The 18,189-nt window shown below is 44.2% G+C and overlaps 1 protein-coding gene across 1 annotated transcript in view; it reads right to left on the bottom strand.

The window, feature by feature from the left end:
* GALNT9 (polypeptide N-acetylgalactosaminyltransferase 9) overlaps positions 1 to 13,425 on the bottom strand; it is a 123,602-nt gene extending 110,177 nt beyond the window's left edge. The window contains exon 1 of the mRNA XM_057369101.1: positions 13,185 to 13,425. Within this exon, the coding sequence (XP_057225084.1) occupies positions 13,185 to 13,425 (241 nt within the window). The remainder of the gene's footprint in view (positions 1 to 13,184) is intronic.
* Between the last annotated feature and the right edge of the window lie 4,764 nt (positions 13,426 to 18,189).

The raw sequence follows: 18,189 nt of genomic DNA, 5'->3' as shown, positions 1-18,189 counted from the left end.
CCAATATTCCATGAAAGAATGAATGTCCCTGTCCCCTGATGTGTCTCCGGTTTGTACTTACGACTACATGATGAGGTGTTAAATGACACAATAAAGAGAGAAACGAGGACAGTGATGGAAGGTGCCTTTATACAGGAGAAGATCATCCTTCAGTGGAGAGGCTGGCATGAATCAAAATTTGAATTTCAGAAACCTGAGTTGAGAGTTTACAGCTCGGGCTCATCGCTCCTCAAGGACACAGARCACTCCGGTCACGCTCAAAATTCAGGTCCCACCCACATCCACATTTCTCCCAACAGAAAGAGCTCCCCAGGACAGAGAAAGGTGCCAGGGAAAGGCAGGGCTGAGCCCYTGRGCCATGGYAGGRCTGTGATGRGATGAACATCACACTGCTGAGCAYGGAGCACATGGGATCACTCATTGAATTATTCACTCAGTACTGAAGGGTGCTGAGAAAGGCTGTGGGACCCCAGTCTGTCATTGCTGCAGGGTGAAAATGAAGCAAGCTCTCCTGCAGCACCTGTGTAACATCAGGGAAATGTTGTGCTGCTGGAGTTATTAACTGAAATAAGTGGGCAAGTAGAGAAAAAATGCTTGTGCTAACATATTGCCAATTAACAAAGCAAGCAAAGGAGTTCAGTGTGGACATCTGAGTCTGCTTCCTTTAAAAGCTCAGAACTCGATTTTCATGACTGTGTTTGAACAAGTAAAAACCCCATTTGTCACCAGTATGATTTTTATCCTGGTTTGCTAAGAAAAAACATTTTGTGGCATCATGCTGTCTCCATTTGTCTATCAGCTTCCCTCTCCATACTCTCCCCTCACTCTGCTCATTAGATTTTGAGGACTGCTTCTAACTTCAGCCAAAGCTTGGCAGACAGTCAGAGGTCTCCAAAAATTACATTTCTGYGAGTGTCACAGAAGCTGACATCTGGGAAGAAAGTGCCATTAAAATGTTCCTRCTGAGAGAAGAGGTCTGGTGAAAGRTCAAACACAAGAGACCTGTTGGAGCTGCTASAGGCCACCCAAGAAAAGTCAGTTTTCTCAGTTTAGCTGCTCAAGGAACTAAATACATATTTTTAGGATTMAATGTGTTAATTACTGGGTGTCTCGGTCTGTTGGGTGTCTAGCAGTTGCATATTCCATTGATTAACARTATCACAAAGTTAAAATGAGGACACAGATAAGGGGAGGGGATCAGGGGAGCACAGAGATGAGGTGTCACCACGGATAAAGAGCACAGGACAAACCCCTGGAATTGAAGCCCAGCTCTCCTGAKTCTGGGCTGTGTATTCCAGCAGAAATATTTTCTTGGCCCCAGCACTGGAGCAGCTCCTTTTGTCCCCAGTTCGAGTTTCTGTGAGCTCACACACTCTGCTTCTTGTCAGGTGTTAGTGGCAATGATGAGAACCACGGTATCTGATGGAACAGCATGTTTTTTGGTCACAGATTAGGGAATTCCTAATGAAATAATGAGGTATGCGTGCAATCCCATTTAAAACTACTTTCCCATATTACAGAGAATTCACATGGAAATGCCTGACTCGCTAGATTAGCACTTCTTCCCTTAGAAAGGGAGAACACAGAGGTGAGGCACAGCAGGGCACACCACTCCATGCAGCTCTGCCATTTTCCCCAGAATTTATCAAGAAATTAATCCTTCTGATTGCTCGTAACAGGAGGGCTTTTCCCTCCCCACCTTTTACAGAATATAAAGCAAGGTATGATCCCAAACCCACGTAGCTTCATAAGCAGAGAAGCAAACAAAATGTTTTTTGTTTTTTTTTTTTAACAGGCAATTTATCAGTTCAATATCTGTCAAAATACTTTTGAAAACAATTAGCCTCTAGTTCCAAGCCATATGCTGAGACACTGAGAAGTCACAGGCATGCAAGATCACCAGTCAATGAGATTAGAGGCATATTCTTCCAGCTCAGGGACAAAACCAGAAGATCATATGCTGATTTCTGTTTTTAAAATGAATTTCCACCCAGCAATATCATTATGCCAGTAGAGTGTGTCTCAGCCTACCTTCTCACAGAGCATTGCCCAGTCATGTTTAATCTCAGCTGATCCTGCAGGAGCTGTCCTGGCCTTTGGAGCTTCCATCTCTTGGAGCTCTGCTCCTCCATAGGTGTGGACACTCCAGGTTAGGATGGATGCTCTGTCACATTCTGGAGCTCTCCCACAGTGACCTGTCCTACCCTGTGCTRCCATGGGGAGCTCCAGCTCTCTTAGGGCCACAGCAGCTCTGCCCTGACTGGTGCACAGACCCCAAATCCAGCTCACTCACCCCAAAGTGATGAGCGAACTTCCATCAACCATAGCAGCCTGCAACAACAAAAATTCCACCCTGGCCTCATTCTTCCACGGCTCCACTGTTTCTCTAAGACTCTGTTTGTGCTCCAGTTTATTGTCAGTGTGATTAAAGGCTGAGAGATGCCTAAACAAGCAATCCTATAACATATGCAAAAACCCTTCAACATCGAAGCGCCTTCTCCGAGGGCTGCGTCACTCAGCCCGTGTCCCTTGGCGAGCTGGGCTGCTCCATCCCAGCTTCAAAGTTAAGGCCATGTCTTTGTTCCCTCATAAATATTTCTCCTCCATTTAYGCACATCTTTTGTTCACTCTTCTCATTGTGCGAGGAAGACCGAAAATTCTCACTTTGTGAACTTTTTAATGCGCGGCAGAGAGAGGGAGACAAAGAATCCGGTTATTAGGCARATCAGGCTCAGAATGAATCACAGAAGAAATTCTCCATTCCATGACCTCATCTGAGGGTTCTCTGCAGCCTGGCTTTGAATTGTGTGGAATGGGAACATAGCTGTGAATATGGGACCCACACCAAGCTGACTCTTTCAGGAAACAGAAGGTTTTACACATAACCCCACTGGATACCAGCACTGTAAAAGCCACTTCCCTTCYGGAATTAATTTTCTGTTGAATGGAAAAGCATTGAGCCAGATGGATCTATTTCAGGAAGAGGTCAGGCTGGCACAGGTCTAAAATCAAAGATTATTGGTTTTGTGTATTCAGAGCTGGAATAGCTGAGGGTGAAGTGTTCAGAGCAGGTCATGTCCATGCCCAAAGGAGTATCCCAGGAAGGATGTGTTGAGTGGAGTTTTTTAAATACTAAACTGAAGAAATATGTGAAGTTTCCAATTAATACCTGCAAACCTTTACTAGCTCATTGCAATACTAGCAGTGAATTTTTTTAAAAAGGGCATTTTTCAACTGCCCAGAAGTTGCAATTTCTGGCAGATGCAAAAGTTCATTAAAGAACAGCAGAAATGACTGGCCACCTGGAAGAAATACACAAAGCAGGCTCCAGTGGAAAATTTGGCTGCCCACATCTCTGTGATGGTTTTGGAAAGTCAGCAGCCTAAATCCACAGACCTGGGTCCTGGGGGATTCTCCATGTGACACTGAAAAAAAAAAAAAAAAAAAAAAAAAAAAAAAAAAAGTGGTTTCCAAACCCAAGGTTAGCACAGGCTCACACCTAAGCCACCCAACCTTTTTCCAAGCCAAACCCCCTCACTGCTTGTGGAAATTGAAAGCATCATCTCCTCCAGCAGCTGGGCAGCTCAGCATTAGGCTGTTAATAACTCCAACATGCTCAGCTCACTGTCCCCTCTCGCCCTGCTCCCATCTGTCACACGGAGCCACCTGCCAGCCTCAGCAGGTTCCAGGATTACCAGCTCAGTGCTGGAGGACCTGTTTGCCCTGTTGGAGCTGGGAGCAGCTCCTGGTCCCTGCTCTGCACAGGCAGTACAGTGCTGGTGATGCTCTCAGTGCTCACCCCCAGCTCCCACCAGAGCTGTGCTCTCACAATTCTGCTCTTGGCAGCCACTGGTGGGGCTGAGCTTTGCAGATTCACAACTTTGCAGCTATCAGTAGCCTCATTTTCCACATGGCTGCATGACTAGAAATCTGTCTTACAAGGGATCTATAGAGCAACTGCAAATTTTCATCCTGAGGAAAGCTAACCTTTGGGTTATACAATGCTGTTTCAATTGGGATATTTTTAGTCTTATCACTGCCTTCAGTTCAGCATGCACGGCAAAGAATACCACCAATCTTTTCTACAACACAAGGCTTGCTTGAAAATGAGTTAATGTAACAAAAAATACATTTTTATTTACAAAAGCTGTTCATCCTAGAGGCATATGAGAGCTGTAGGAAAAAATAAACTCAATTTCTAAAAGGGCAGTAAGGCCCCATTGCCGAATGAAATACAAAACCAGCATAAAAAACCCAAATGAAAAACAACCAATTAACCCTACCACCCCACCAGAAATGATAGAGGAGCAAACTTCCCTGGTATTGCAGGAAAGGGCTTTCCAGCTCTCTTCATGGATATCTTCCAAGAAAATCGAGATCCTATGCAACAAAACCCCTTTTTCTCTGCAAATGATCCTGCAGTATCTCTGGCAAGGAAGCCATGCTAATCTGACTTGGTCAGAGAACTTTTTGCAAAATGCAAACTGGAGCCAAACAGCACAAACACAGAAGCAACCAGAACCCCCAGGATCAGGAGGCAGAAACACAAAGCTCACCAGAGCTCTACTGGAAAGGGGAATCTCTCCAAAACCCTCWAGGAGGATGGACCAAACTGCACTGAAGCAATAAAAGGACACCACAAGACTTCATCCATTGTACTACACCTCCATCACCATGACTAGCAAACCTCCTGTTCATCCTGTGGCAAAAATACCTTCATTTGGCCCAATTTTCTGCTGGAGCTGCTGTACTGATACCTACTGACTGTACTGGTGCCTCAGGATCAATAGCAGAGATTCGTTTAGGAAACTGATTCCAACAGGACCAAGTGCCCTGGAGAGCTGAGGAGAATTTGAATCATTGCTGCAGTCATAAAAACCAACTTGAGGCTGTCACCCAGTGCAGCCAGCAGTGCCTGTCACCCCACACACTGTACAGCACAGCAGGGCTGGCAGCAGCTGCACTTTGCCTGGAAAGCAGGGTCACTTTTTTTTTGGTTTAGACTCCCCACTATTACTGCTGACTGTATCACAGACAGGAATTTCAACAGCTCTCCCCAGGAACAAAACCCAGTGACACTCTGGGAACCCCAGAGAGATCAGCTCTGTGCTGTGAATCCCACAGCCCTTTCCATCAGCATTTCCCTCCACTGCCATGTCTTGGCTTTGCAGAAGGAAAGAGGCATCAGGAAGAGAATTTGAGGAGAATTTGCAGGAGGAGAATTTGAAGCTACTTTATCAGTTCCTTGTGAGACATCCTTGGTTTGTGAGAAGATCCCTCAGAACAAGTCAGCCAAGTAAATTAAACRCAAGCACTGAATTATTCAGAGATGAAATGGCCTGACAAGTGAGGTAAGAGGGGTGGGAAACTGCTGTRAGAGCTCCTCTGGAACATCCTTTCCACTGGATTTGCCCCAAAAGGTGCTGCTGTCCTGTCTTTCCCCTTCCCTGCTGGTATCCCCAAGGTTTGTGCCAGAGCTGTKCCCTTCCACAGGGACTGCACAGCCCAAGGGAGATCCTGGAGCTGCAGCAGCCTCTGGGGATTGTTSTTCTAACAGGAGGCTGAGACTGAARCAAATGCACACCAAAGAATCCCAGAGGCCAAGCATGTTCCTTTGTATCATCATCCACCAAATTCAGGCTATTAAAATGTGATTGCAAACATTGGAATGCCAAACATTATTCYCTGCGAAACAGAGAACGCTCTCCTGTAGTATTTTGGCATCAAATATCTCTGCCTGACAGAACCATTTTTAAGTAGCAGGAAGCTACTTAGAGAGAAGCCCTTTTAAAAACCTTTTCCATGGTYTAGTTTCCTTCATTGCTGCCCATTCTCCCAGGATGACATGCAAATTACAGCTCATGTATTAAAAGCATAAATCACAACTGGTGGCAAGTGAAAGTGCTTCTAGAGAATGGCTCCATAGGAGGTGGTGGCAAGGCTTAAGACATTCAGAAATCTATATTCTCACCTTCTCTAACATTCTGCTCRTTTGGTTCAACAACTCTTCAGCCCCCATGAGAACTCTGCGTCCACACTGCGCATGATGACAAAGCAGAATCACTCTCTTGTCTCCTCAGCTCCCTACCCTGCTGCTGCCCTCAGACTCCCCTTCAAAGCCAGTAATCAAGGATGTACTTGAAGGGAAAAACAAAAAGAAATTAGGCCTTTTGCCATTTGTCAGAGATTCTCAAAACCAGCCCTTTCCTATGCATTGTTCCATTAAGGACAAGGATACAAAACAAWTCATGGTCCCAGGCTCGTCCTTGGTTTGTGAGAAGATCCCTCAGAACAACTCAGCCAAGTAAATTAAACACAAACACAGAATTATTCAGAGATGAAATGGCCTGACAAGTGMRGTAAGAGRGRYAGGAAACTGGTGTGAGAGCTCCTCTGGAACATCCTTTCCACTGGATTTCYCCCAAAAGGTGCTGCTGTCCTGYCTTTCCAYGCACAGCAGAGAGTCCAGCTTAGCTAAACCAGGTGGAATTAAAAGTTTGTGCAAAGAACTGCAGAAGCACAAGCCCCTTTCCCTCACTGTGGGATGAGAGCACCAAACCAGAAGGATAAGGGAGCAGAACTCTGCTCCAAAATATCCCTTCCTTGCAATCTATAGACTTGCACATACACACACACAGCTCACTTCATCAGCACTGGATCACTGCAAGAAATAGGAAATTGAAAACTCAACAGATCCAACTGAGAAATATCCTACAGAACCAAGGCTGTCACCTTCATCCCCAGCAGCACTACCATGTGTTTAAACTCCAAGTAACCCCAGCTAAATGAGAGGGCCTTGGACCAAGCTGCATCATGCTGCTCCCAGATTGCTGCCTTCTGTTGCATAAGTCAACCAAATCTTGGCTCTGGAGATGGTTTTACTACAGGTAATTTTAAACTTTTTATGTCCTACAGGACTTGCTCAGCAACCACCAAGTGCCAGTTGTGGTATATCTTGTCTTCAAGACTGTCTGGGAAACCTAGATATTCCAGAACACCTGAGGGGATAAAAACTTCAAGGCAGAGAGACGGTTTTTAATCTGTTTTCATCTGCCCTGCTGTTCTAGAAATGGGTTTTGCTTCCACCTATGAGGCTTTCAGATATTCACAATCATGGCACAATAGCTGTGAATTTTAGGAAAAGCAGACACATCCAATTAGTATTTGGCTGCTTTAGCTCTGTGCTCTCGGGAGAAGATGACTTTGGGTCACTGGGAGGATTTCTCTGTTTTTCACTCTCAGGAACTGGAGGTGTCTTATTTCAGAGGACAGTTCTGATCAATAGGACTACAGCAAGGTTGGAAGCTGCTCTGCTGTCACTGGCTCTCTTCCTTCCTGTTGTCCAGAAAATCACAGGCTCTTTTTATTTTCTTCTTTTTCTTTTTTTCCTCTCCTTCAGTGTGTTGGTTTAAACTGAATGATGATAATGACTACTGAGAGAAATGCCACAAATAACAACAATAATAAAAAAATAGGCCAAGTATGCTGAGAAAGAGAAATTGAGTGCCCATTAGTAAAGTTAGAGAGGGGCATTAAAAAAAAAGGCAGATTTGTTAAACATGACTCATTTATTTTCCTTGTTTTCATAAATCTTAGTATTTCCTTGGAGAACTGCCACGCATTCAGTGTCTGGARCTGCATTCCTAAACGATGCTCTTGGTTTAATTGCTACCTGCCTTTATTTACTAAAACATCAAACAAAYRAACAATAAAAYCCCCCTAAACTCAACAAACAACTCCAGCTCTCTCTGTCAAGGGTATTAAGTTAAAGCCAGGTTTTCTAATCCTCTAAAACTGTGCAGTGGCTGTGGGTGTGCAGCTCTTCCCTGGGAAGATGACAGACCCATATTTGCTTTTCCAATTCCAGCCACATGTACAAAGAAATGGAAAGATACTGAACTGGAATACAGCTGAAAAGGCAACAAAAACAACATCAGTCAAAGRTTTTTCTTTCTGCCTCTGTAAACATTGCTTTTAATCTCATATGGTACAAATGATTCTAGTTCCACACAAATGAGTCAATGATAAAATTACCACATGATTTTTTTTTCCTGTCAAAATAAGCTTTCTTCCCAGCTACAAAAGCAAAAAGCAGAAACATTGCATTAAAAAATAGTTACCACTATATRAAACAAAGAGTACAGGGAGAGACTTTAAAATCACTGATGCACTGCTGGAATGGAGCCATATTTTTTTGTATTTGTCAATATTTTGCAGAGCTGAGTGCAATTTTGCCTGTTTTACAAAAGAGAGCTGCCCTCTTTTTCAACTAAACTTTTCAACCTTCTCTTTCTAAAGTGCCTAAATAGAGTAATACCATTTAAAATATCACCTCATATTTATATAGGGGCTATCCAAATATTGGCTCATTACGTTTTCCTTCTGTTGTTTTGGGGAATAAAATCCTGACCTTCCTAAAAGCACTGACTGAGCTCCCTCAGCTACATAAATCATGARTAAAACAACCAAAGGAAGTGTGATGGGGAAATGCGTCTTTTGGACTTGACCATTACTTGGCAATACAGAAGGTCAGGCATGCAACAACCTTGACTTACCTAAGCTTGAGAACTTTGTAGCAAACAAAGAAATAGAAACCAAAAAAAAAAAAAATTAAAATAAAAAAATTGGTGGGTTTTTTTCCCTCTTTCTTGAGACCTAACCTTGCATTTCTTTAAAAACATCCTCAAAATGAGACCACATAAAGGACAAGCAAAGCACAAGGCTGAGAGCAGAGCCCACGAGTGAACTGAAACTTCTGGAGATATTTATGTGCTAATTTTACCAAATGCACGTTAGCATCAGACCACAAACATGTAAAATAWAAACAGTTATAAGATGTGTGGGTAGGAGAAGGTGCAGTTTCATTGGCACAAGGCTGCAGTCACACTGAATGTGACCCTTGCACTTTACCTCTCTTCTCTGCCAAGGAACTGCTCTTCAGCCAGCTGCCAGCTGGAAAATTTTCTTTTTGTCAAAGCTGATGTGGACATTCACATAACTCACTTGCTGCCTGTTCCCAACCCTTACTTTCAAATATGGAAATTTGGACCCACTTTCACCCACTCCCAAGCTTATGAAGAATGAACTGCCCTTTWAAAAATACTACTGTAACTTTTACCTATGCAGATTGCCAGGCTGAATTTTAAATGCAATCACTTCGCTTCCAGTGCACTCTAAAAATCAGGAGTCCCAGTCAGCATGAATCAGTACTCTGCACCCAAGACCTGCTATTTCCATCAATTTAAGCCTCTGTGCTGCAATTAGGTGAATTGTCCACTTTTTCCCACGAAATGCCTCCTCCATGAAATGCATATGTAATGTAAACCCCATTTATCATACTGGAAATTGCCATTGCATTTAATCTTCCCAAAGAGGSTAAAATCAAATTATGATGTGTAACAAATGATAACCTGTCAAATTCAAGGGAATACTCCCAACTTATCCCTCCATGTCTAAAACAGAACAGGTCAAAGGGGTTTAGTGTAGAAGACATGGGTAGGAAGACACGATGTGAGAATACATAATGAGAAGATGAAAGCTCTCTTAATCTTTGCAGATTGAATGAAATCTAATTACATGCTGTATTGATTGTTGTGTATTACTGGAAAGAGACAGTGAAAAGGGRAAAAGGCAATTAGACTGAAATTGTAGTCTGACCTTCAATTGCTTTTGGCATGAAAGGTTATGCTCTACTTGGGGCATCAAAAATTCTTTATCCTCTATGGTGAATCATTAGCAACAGACTTAGATGCAAAACTGATTAGCGGAAAAATTCAGTCAATTAAATATTTTTTAATTTTTTTCCCCCTTTACAAAAAAAGTAAAGGCTAAGAAAGAAAATACGAAGGTGCTATCAGTGTGCCATTTAATGAATTATTACCAAGTCTAGCTGGCATGASTTCTGAGTTGAATGACAATAAAATATATCCATCAAGAGCAACAGCATAGCAAAAAATACCATATATATATATATAGATTGTTCAACTAGATCTATAATAACTCAGTTTTTCACAATAAACATTGTACCCAAGGTCAAACATCAGGAGGTAATACAAAGTCTCCCCAAGAAAATTTCCACTGACACRTTTCATTGCTTTCCTTTCCTTTTTACATGCTCCGTTCATTTGCTTCCACCAAACCCAGCAGCAGCTGAGCGAACAGAAAGCTTTCAGAAATACAATTTTTCCCAAGTTGATAAAAAAAAACAGAGCACGAGCCAAGTGCAAAGTATTGTTTGGGTGTATGTCTGCTCGACTCTGCAGGGAATCRTGGCAATTCTCACTCATCCTATTCTAAAAACTCTTGTTCTGCCAAARATAATTGCAAGGACCAGCTTTCTCCTGACTTTCATGCATGGTCCTCTGTGTTCTGCATGCACCTCCACAGGCACTGCACTCACTGATTTTATTCAGACTGAAAAGTTAATGAGTTCTCAAGTGATCAGTTTTGGGTTGCCTCTTTATACATTTGTAATGTTACTGCCTGTGTTTATTTTCCTTGCAGAAGGTAGACACTTCTAAATAACATTTCCTTGATTGTATGTAAACAAATATGTGTGACAGAAACAAAATTCTGTGCAGCTGCAGGGCTGGTCTCTCACAGAGTGACTTTCTATTGCACTGGATCACCAACAGATAGAAAATCCAGGTAAGTTTTATGAGTTCAGTCTCATCTAAATAGAAGAGAAAAATGAAATATAAGAACAGTGAAATGGTATTGCCAAAAATACATTTAATAAGTAGCTCTAAATTTGCTGATCTCAAAGAGAAAGGACCAAGAGCAGAAAACTGAAAYACTGCTCTGGGCTGAGCTGCTGCAATGATAACTCTGAGCTGGACTCAGCCTCCTGAGGCTTTGAGGGGMTCTGGGTATGCAAGGAACTCGTAGAATCCCAAGTAAAATCTGTCTACTCATGTCTGTCTCTTCACATAAAAGTGACTTTGACCTCCTTATGAAAAAGTGACACCCAGGACAGCCTCAGTCAGCTCTCTGAGCCTGTGATCAGGCAGCAAGTGCAGCACAGTGCCTGAGAAACCTTGCTCAATGTTCAGGGGAAGCTGCAGAGCACTCGGAGTGTTTGTGTAACACCAACCTTGCTGTGACACAGCACAGCCCTGCCAGACAGGCTCCTCCAAATCCCAGCACTGCCAGAGCAGCATTTTGCCCATTAATGGCATAAATAATGAGTCATGATATTAAAAACAGAATACCAGGGAGCTAAACCCAAACAGAGATGCATGATCCTGATTTCACTTACAACGATGCAACTCTGATGATTTCAATGGAGCAGATTCTAATTTTTTAGGACTTTTTGCTTTTGCTGAAATCAGAATGATGATGAAATAAATAATCTGTCTTTAATATAATATAATCTGTCTTAATATATGTGTTTAAAAACCCAACAGTCACATCAGAGAGAAATTAAAGGGAAGTAAATAGRAAATTTGAACAGCTCAGCTTGAAAAACTTTCTGTATTTTCCTATGTAAGAACTTTCAGGAAAAGAAAACTGCCTGCAGTGTTTGTTATGACCTGAGAAGTAACATAACACTATGTTCAAGTAATTTCACTATGAAGTTCCATATCCAATAAATGAAATTAAAGAAGATGCAGAAAACAGTTCCCAAAATAGAGACAGACTTTACAGAGAACTTGCAGCCATTGCGTGCAATGGTGCCTGCCTAGCAGGTTAAGGACTCCTGCTGGTTCTCCAGGGGATGCTATGCTGAGATGAGCACAGCACAGCAAAATCCTACCCAAAGTCTCTGCTATGAACAACACCAACAACAAATCCATTTGAGCCAAAAAACACCCCTGTTCAGTTGAACTGCAATGATGTATCTTGTGGACCGATCTAATTTAGTTTGGGAACTTTGCGGTTTTGTGGAATTCACAAGAAGAATTTTCCACTTAAATCCTGCATTCTTCAAAACTGCTCCAAAACATGGTTGGAAAACACAGCTTTTGGCACTTTTCCTCGAACTCCTGGATGTGTGGGTTCAAGACGAACAGCCACCCAACCCATTCCCCCTCTCTCTGCCCTGGTTATCCAGAGGAGAATGTGAGGGGATGTCTGTTCTCTTACACTTGCTGGCACAAACAGTGTATTACCATAACAGCCTAACTTACTTAGATTTATACATTCATTCAGAAAGTAGTAATAGGAAACATACTTTATCCTAACCCTCCTATTTGTCTGCATTTTGAGACTACAGCTCTCTTTCTTAAATCAATGTTATGAGTAAGATTTCCACAAGCAGCCTAGAAGMACATTTGCTCTACTTAAAAGCATTTATGCTGAAAATTTTATTTGGTACAAAACACTAAATGYTACATTTATATTATAATTCCATGCAAAAGTTCATGAAATTACTCCTCCAGCCTCTTCTTGTCCAAAACACTGCTGTATTTAATCCCATACTTATTTCTTTGATGTCTCACACTTAGGACTTTACAAATCCATGCAAGTACAAATGCACTCATTTTGAAGAACTAGTTTCTCTATGAAATGTTATCTGTCCTGTAACAACTTTGATGGCTTAGTCTGTTTTAACTACCATGGAAGGGTTCTTTGCTTACCTTGCAATATTTTTCAAGGCTGGTGAATTAGAATGGTAAGTCATAAAAAGAATTGGTTGATGCTTCCCCTCCTCATCAATGACAATAACAAATTTAAGTGGCAAAACCATTAAGGAAACATATGGGTGCTATGTTTAAACAGACCATTAATAGTRCACAATGTAAGAGCTCAGCAGAATGCTTTTTAAGTAGTTCTGAAACCAAGTATATCACTTCCAGCTACAACCTAACAGCGTATTTGCCATACAAACAACTTCCTATGCAGAGTTAATATCCAGGCAAACTGTAAAACCTGGTCCAGTTCGAAGGGACGTCCTCTAATCCCGAAACCCCTGAACTGCAGCCTCCTTAACTTTGCACCTATTGAGGGAGTCCTGACTTTGGACCAAGAGTTGGCAGAGAGGCAGGGCGGTGGTGGTAGGGTCAACAAACCCTTCCAGCAAAGCCCTGCAGTCCCCTGTTCCCCTCGCTTTTCAGCGCTTGAGCTCTGGGGTCAGCGAGATCGGTGCCCGGGCTCCCCTCCCCAGSGAGGGGACACTTTGGGGGCTCTTGCCCATCCTGCATCACCCTCCCGGGGCAGCGGGCATCCCCTCCCGGCTCTCGTACCATTTAGCTGGTTGTAGACCACTTCCTCCAGGTGGTCCAGGCGCTGCAGGATGGACTCCCTGTCGGCCAGGCTGCCCACCTTGGCGCCGCGGCTCCTGGCCCGGCGGTCCGCGCTCCGGACGATCTGCACCAGCTCCTGCGAGCGGTCCTGGATCCTGCAGTAGACGGAGAAGAGGATGATACCCACGAAGACCAAGATGTTCACCGTCAACAAAGTTTTGATTTTCCGTGCCACCGCCATGGGAGCCGCGGGCGCGGTGCCGGGGGGCGCATCCAGGCGCGGCGAGCGGCGGCCCCGCGGCCACCCGGTGAGGGGAGCGCCCGGGGCGCGGAGCGGAGACGGGGACAGCGGAGACGGGGGAGAGGAGCCAGAGGCAACGGAGCCGAGGGGAGAGGAGTCGAGGGGAGAGGAGTCGAGGGGAGCAGAGCCGAGAGGAGCGGAGCCGAGCGGAGCCGAGCGGAGCAGAGCGGAGCTGTCCTTCAGCACCGCCGCGCCGCTCCCCGCCCGCCTCCCGCTGTCGCCCCGCGGGGCCCGCTCCGCGGCGGGCAGGGCGGCATGGATGGAGCGGGGCCGAGCGCTGCTGCTCCGCCGAGCCGCCGCCTCGCCTCCTCCTCCTCCTCCTCCTGCTCCTCCGGCGGCTCCCGCCCGCCCGCCCTCGCTCGCTGTCCGCCGCCCCGAACGCAGAGCGCCGGTGCGGAGTGACGTGCTCCGGGGGATCTCATCTACATGCACACGGCGGAGCCGCCCCGCCTCGCCCGCCCCGCGCCTTCCCCAACGCGCCAGGGCCATCTCAGCCCCGCCGCACACCTGGAGAGAGCTTGTCCTGAACGAACATCGCTCCGGACAGCTCCCGGGGGCCGCCGGGGCCAAGGTGTCCTTGGCGGTGGCGCAGCCCCGGAGGGGAGRGGATGCCCCACCCGTGTCAGCGCTGGAAGGAAGCTGAACCAAGTTCATGCGCTCCCAGCAAGAGGCAGAGCCGGTAATGCACTCGGTTCCGTGCGTTTCCAGCAGCCCGAGTACAGCGTTGACTTGGGATCCTGCATGGAAATGTCATGGTTGGGATCACATCCACAYGCGGGAGAAGTTCTTGCCAAGCATACGCGGMAATAYGGACTCACWGAATAGTTTAGGTTGGCAGGGACCTTTYAAAGCCCATCTACTCMAAGCCCCCTGCAAAGAGCAGGGACATCAATTAGATCAGGTTGCTCAGAGCCCTGTCTGAGSTGRCCTCAAAYGTTTCCAGGGATGGGGCATCCAYCACCTCTCTGGGTAACTTATACYAGCATTTTACCACACTCATCATAAAACATTTATTCTTTATATCCAGTCTAAATTGATAACATCTCAGGTCAAAACTATTAATTCTTAAATCTCAATGCATATAAGGTGTTAAATATGCCCTTTCAACAGCTTCTTCATTCATGTTCATAGTGATCCTCCTTCTCTACAAAAAGATATACCCATCTCACTTACAGGGTTGCATACCATAGGATATATCCTGGTTCTGGGCACTTTTTCTCTTTCATCCTCCCTTCTTGGTTTCAGGGGCTGCCAACTCAAAATCCAGCAAGTTATGACTTCTCTTAATTCACTGAAACCTGGCAAGTCCTGCACAGGGTTTCCTGAAGGGTAAATTCACCACTGCTGGTCCTACTTCTGACCCTCCTGCTGCTCACCTTCTGCAAGACCYCTGAGGGTGCAGTTGCTTTGAGAAGATGTGTTTCTGTCCTAGAGGAATTCTCCCCTGGTCTTCTGAGGATCAGCAATGAGATCTGTGTTGAGGAGATCAGCAAAGCAGAAAAAACCTAGACTGGAGTTTCACCATCATTTGACATTATCCCTGGAAGAAGATGACACAAGTTTCTGCAGTGTCATCTCTTTCAAATAGGGGTGTGCCTATGGAAATATGTACAGGATTTAGTGATTTCCTACATTACTGGATTCTTAAACACAAATAATGCCTAGGTGCAGGATCAGATCTTTCACTCAAGCTGTAGCAAAACTCTCTARTCACTCAGCAGAAGCAGCTCAGAGTCTGAAATCTTCCAGTGCTTTGATTATTTCAGTAATATTCTTATTGCAAATCTCTTGCAGCATCACATTTTCCTAGCAAACAACAATTTGGTTTAAGAAAATCCTGAAACGATGCTCAAATGCAGCTTATTTGATGGCACCACAGCATTTAATATATTATAGCAACACCTGCTGGTCTTCATATGGTTAAGAATCTGTTACATTCTTATTTCCATTGTAAACTCCAAGTTCACAAGCTGGCCACAAGAATTCATTTTGGATTTTGACACGAGTTTATAGTTGGTCCCAAGCCTTGTAAAACACCTTCAACTTTCTCAGAGAGTTTACCAAGTTTTGATGAGGATTTTTTGCACCACTGCAGTTTTCAACGGGCTTTCACAGACACGATTTCATCCATGACTGACTTAGCTAAAGGAAACCACTTTTTGACCTAAGTAAATGTTCTTAAATGGTCAGCTTAAAATATTCTCATATTCTTCTGTACACACCACAGACTATGTTCACACGGCTGAAATCTCATCCAATATCACTCAAATAATAGCTGACTTGTATAGCTCACTCCTTCCTTCAGACATCTGAAAGCAAGTTGCAAAGAGATGTTAGAGCTGACTGAAGGACTGAAGAAGTGTTTCTGGAAAATTTTCAAGATCAAAAATTAGGGGTTTTTTTCCCCCTTGGAACAGAAGAAAAAAGGTACTGAAATATTTTCACACAAACAGCACTGACACAAAACCACTGTTTGCTGCCCAAAAGGGTCAAGTTCCAATTTTTCTTCCCACAGAAAAGGCTTATGCTGCCAAAAGAAAATGAAATCAAAATCAATATATGCAACAGCTGGATTTCAGTGAAAATGGTCCAGCTGAAACCATGCAAATCAGCTCTGATTGCTGACCCAACAAATGGAGATCATGGGAAGGCATTGGTAGCTTGTTCCCTCAATGGAACAAGCCAGAGGCAATGCTGGATCCCATTCCAAATCACAAATCCAGTTTCTATCTCTCCCACTGATTTTCCCACCCGCTCATCTCCACAGGGTTCATGTTCTCTTTATCATCCAAGATGGATTAGGGAGATGCTTGAAAGACACACCAAGACATGAGCATTCCCACTGCCCATCCCTGTGCTCCCACTGTGCCCAGCCCCAGTGAGCCCCTGGATGGAGGACAGCTGGCTGTGGATGAAGGGGATGTTGAACAGAGGTAAAGGATCTAAAAGGCCAGTCAGCACTCTGRAATATCCATCTGTCACAGTGTCACAGGCATCTCCCTGAATGTAACAAAGATGGTTTATTGCCTTGGGGCACTTCTGAGCTGCTGCTGGGCTGTCAAAAAGCTGAGGCTGTAGTGGTAACAGCAGCATGAAAAACCAAACCTTGCTGTTGTCCATGGCTCTCCTTGAAKCTGTGCTTGGTCTGGTGCAATGTTGATCTGACAAGAGGTAAATTTGCTTCTGGTGACTCTTGGCTACTGCAGAACGCTCCTTCTTGGCATGAAGACATTGATATAGAGGAAAAACTTCAGCTGCTCCTGCATTTAAAATCCTGTTCACTTTAGCTATGGAGGTCTGAGACAGTAAAATTCACCTAGAACAACAGGGAACTAAAATATTTTGAAAAGAACGTTCATAAAGCATCGGTTTTACAGCCATTATCTGCRGAGCCCATCATGCAGCTCCTCAAGGCAACAGACTCCAAAWCAATCTGACCTCAGTTCCTTTGGARCTTCTAACCTCAACCAACASACAGGAACTACACATTTTTTTAGACAGCTAATGGAATCTGTAAATAGTGCAACAAATGAGTATGACTAAGTGTGACCATCATCATCATCATCTGGACAGTTCTCATGTTCAAGTTTTCCCAAAAAGTGCTCGGAAAAAATGTATTAAAAGAAACCCTGTGAAAATGGCATCCCTACAGCAGAACCCTGGGAGGCACCATGCCTTCAGTCCCAGGTGTGGTGTTACACTCAGATAACCAGTGAGCTTCAATTTTCTATGAGCTGTTTTATGTTGAGTTTCATTTTAAAGGAGATGAAGGAATTGGCTGATGAAACAAAAAAAGTAAAATTTTACTTTTGAGAAAAGGCAAGAAGAGGGTGATTGAAAAGTTGCTTGAAAGTTTCTTTGAATTTTAAAAWGCCTAGGTTGAAAAAAAAATACTGAATTCAAGTTAATAACCATAAAATCATTCCCAACCACTTTTCCAAAAGGACAAGATTGATTTACCATATCTAAAGAGACATACTTTTCTGATCATCCTACTGCATGATATGAGACATTTGCAAGAATGAATAATGTGYAGAAGGGAAGACTTTGATGTTTAAAGTATTTGAACACTATCTTTAAAGGAAGAAAAGACACCACAGACAAAATATTATGCCAGTGATGATCTGCAACTGTAGATTCCAGCTGTAGTTATTCCCACACATCAACCATTTTCCTAGTGAAACCCCAACTGCATTTGCCAGCACATTGCTTAGAGTTTTAATCTAGCCTAATATTTTACTGCTTTATTTTCTGCTTTTATTTTCTTACTTAGAAGAAGACAGCAACAAAAGCAGCCACAGAGTCTCGGATCTGTTGAGCAGCCAGACACACAGAGCTGAGGCCCTCACCCTGCTGCAGAGAGGCACTGCAGCCCCTCAGGTACTCAGGCAATTTTGGGTTTGTGCAGCCCCTTCTCACCAGTGCCAGCAGGCTCTGTGAGATGAGATCTGCACAAAAATGACATTTGTAGGGAGCTTTCTGCACAAGCTAGGAGAGAAATAAATGAGGAAGCCTCAGCTGTCTCATGCTGGAGAYGTTTCCAACCAGCCTGTTACCTTTGCTGCTGCAGCCCTGGAGATGTCAAGCTGGAATTAAACAGTAAATAATTCCTCCTGCAGCAAGGTGCTGCCAGGTCCCTTCAGCTCCAGCTCTGCTCCTGTCGCTGCTCAGCCTTTGGGGCACATTCCCAGCTGACCCAAAGCC

Source organism: Malurus melanocephalus, unplaced genomic scaffold (genome assembly GCF_030028575.1).
Source record: "Malurus melanocephalus ecotype Western Australia unplaced genomic scaffold, MMel_1.1 scaffold_102, whole genome shotgun sequence".
Lineage (NCBI taxonomy): Eukaryota > Metazoa > Chordata > Aves > Passeriformes > Maluridae > Malurus > Malurus melanocephalus.
This window is presented reverse-complemented; position numbering and strand designations above follow the sequence as displayed.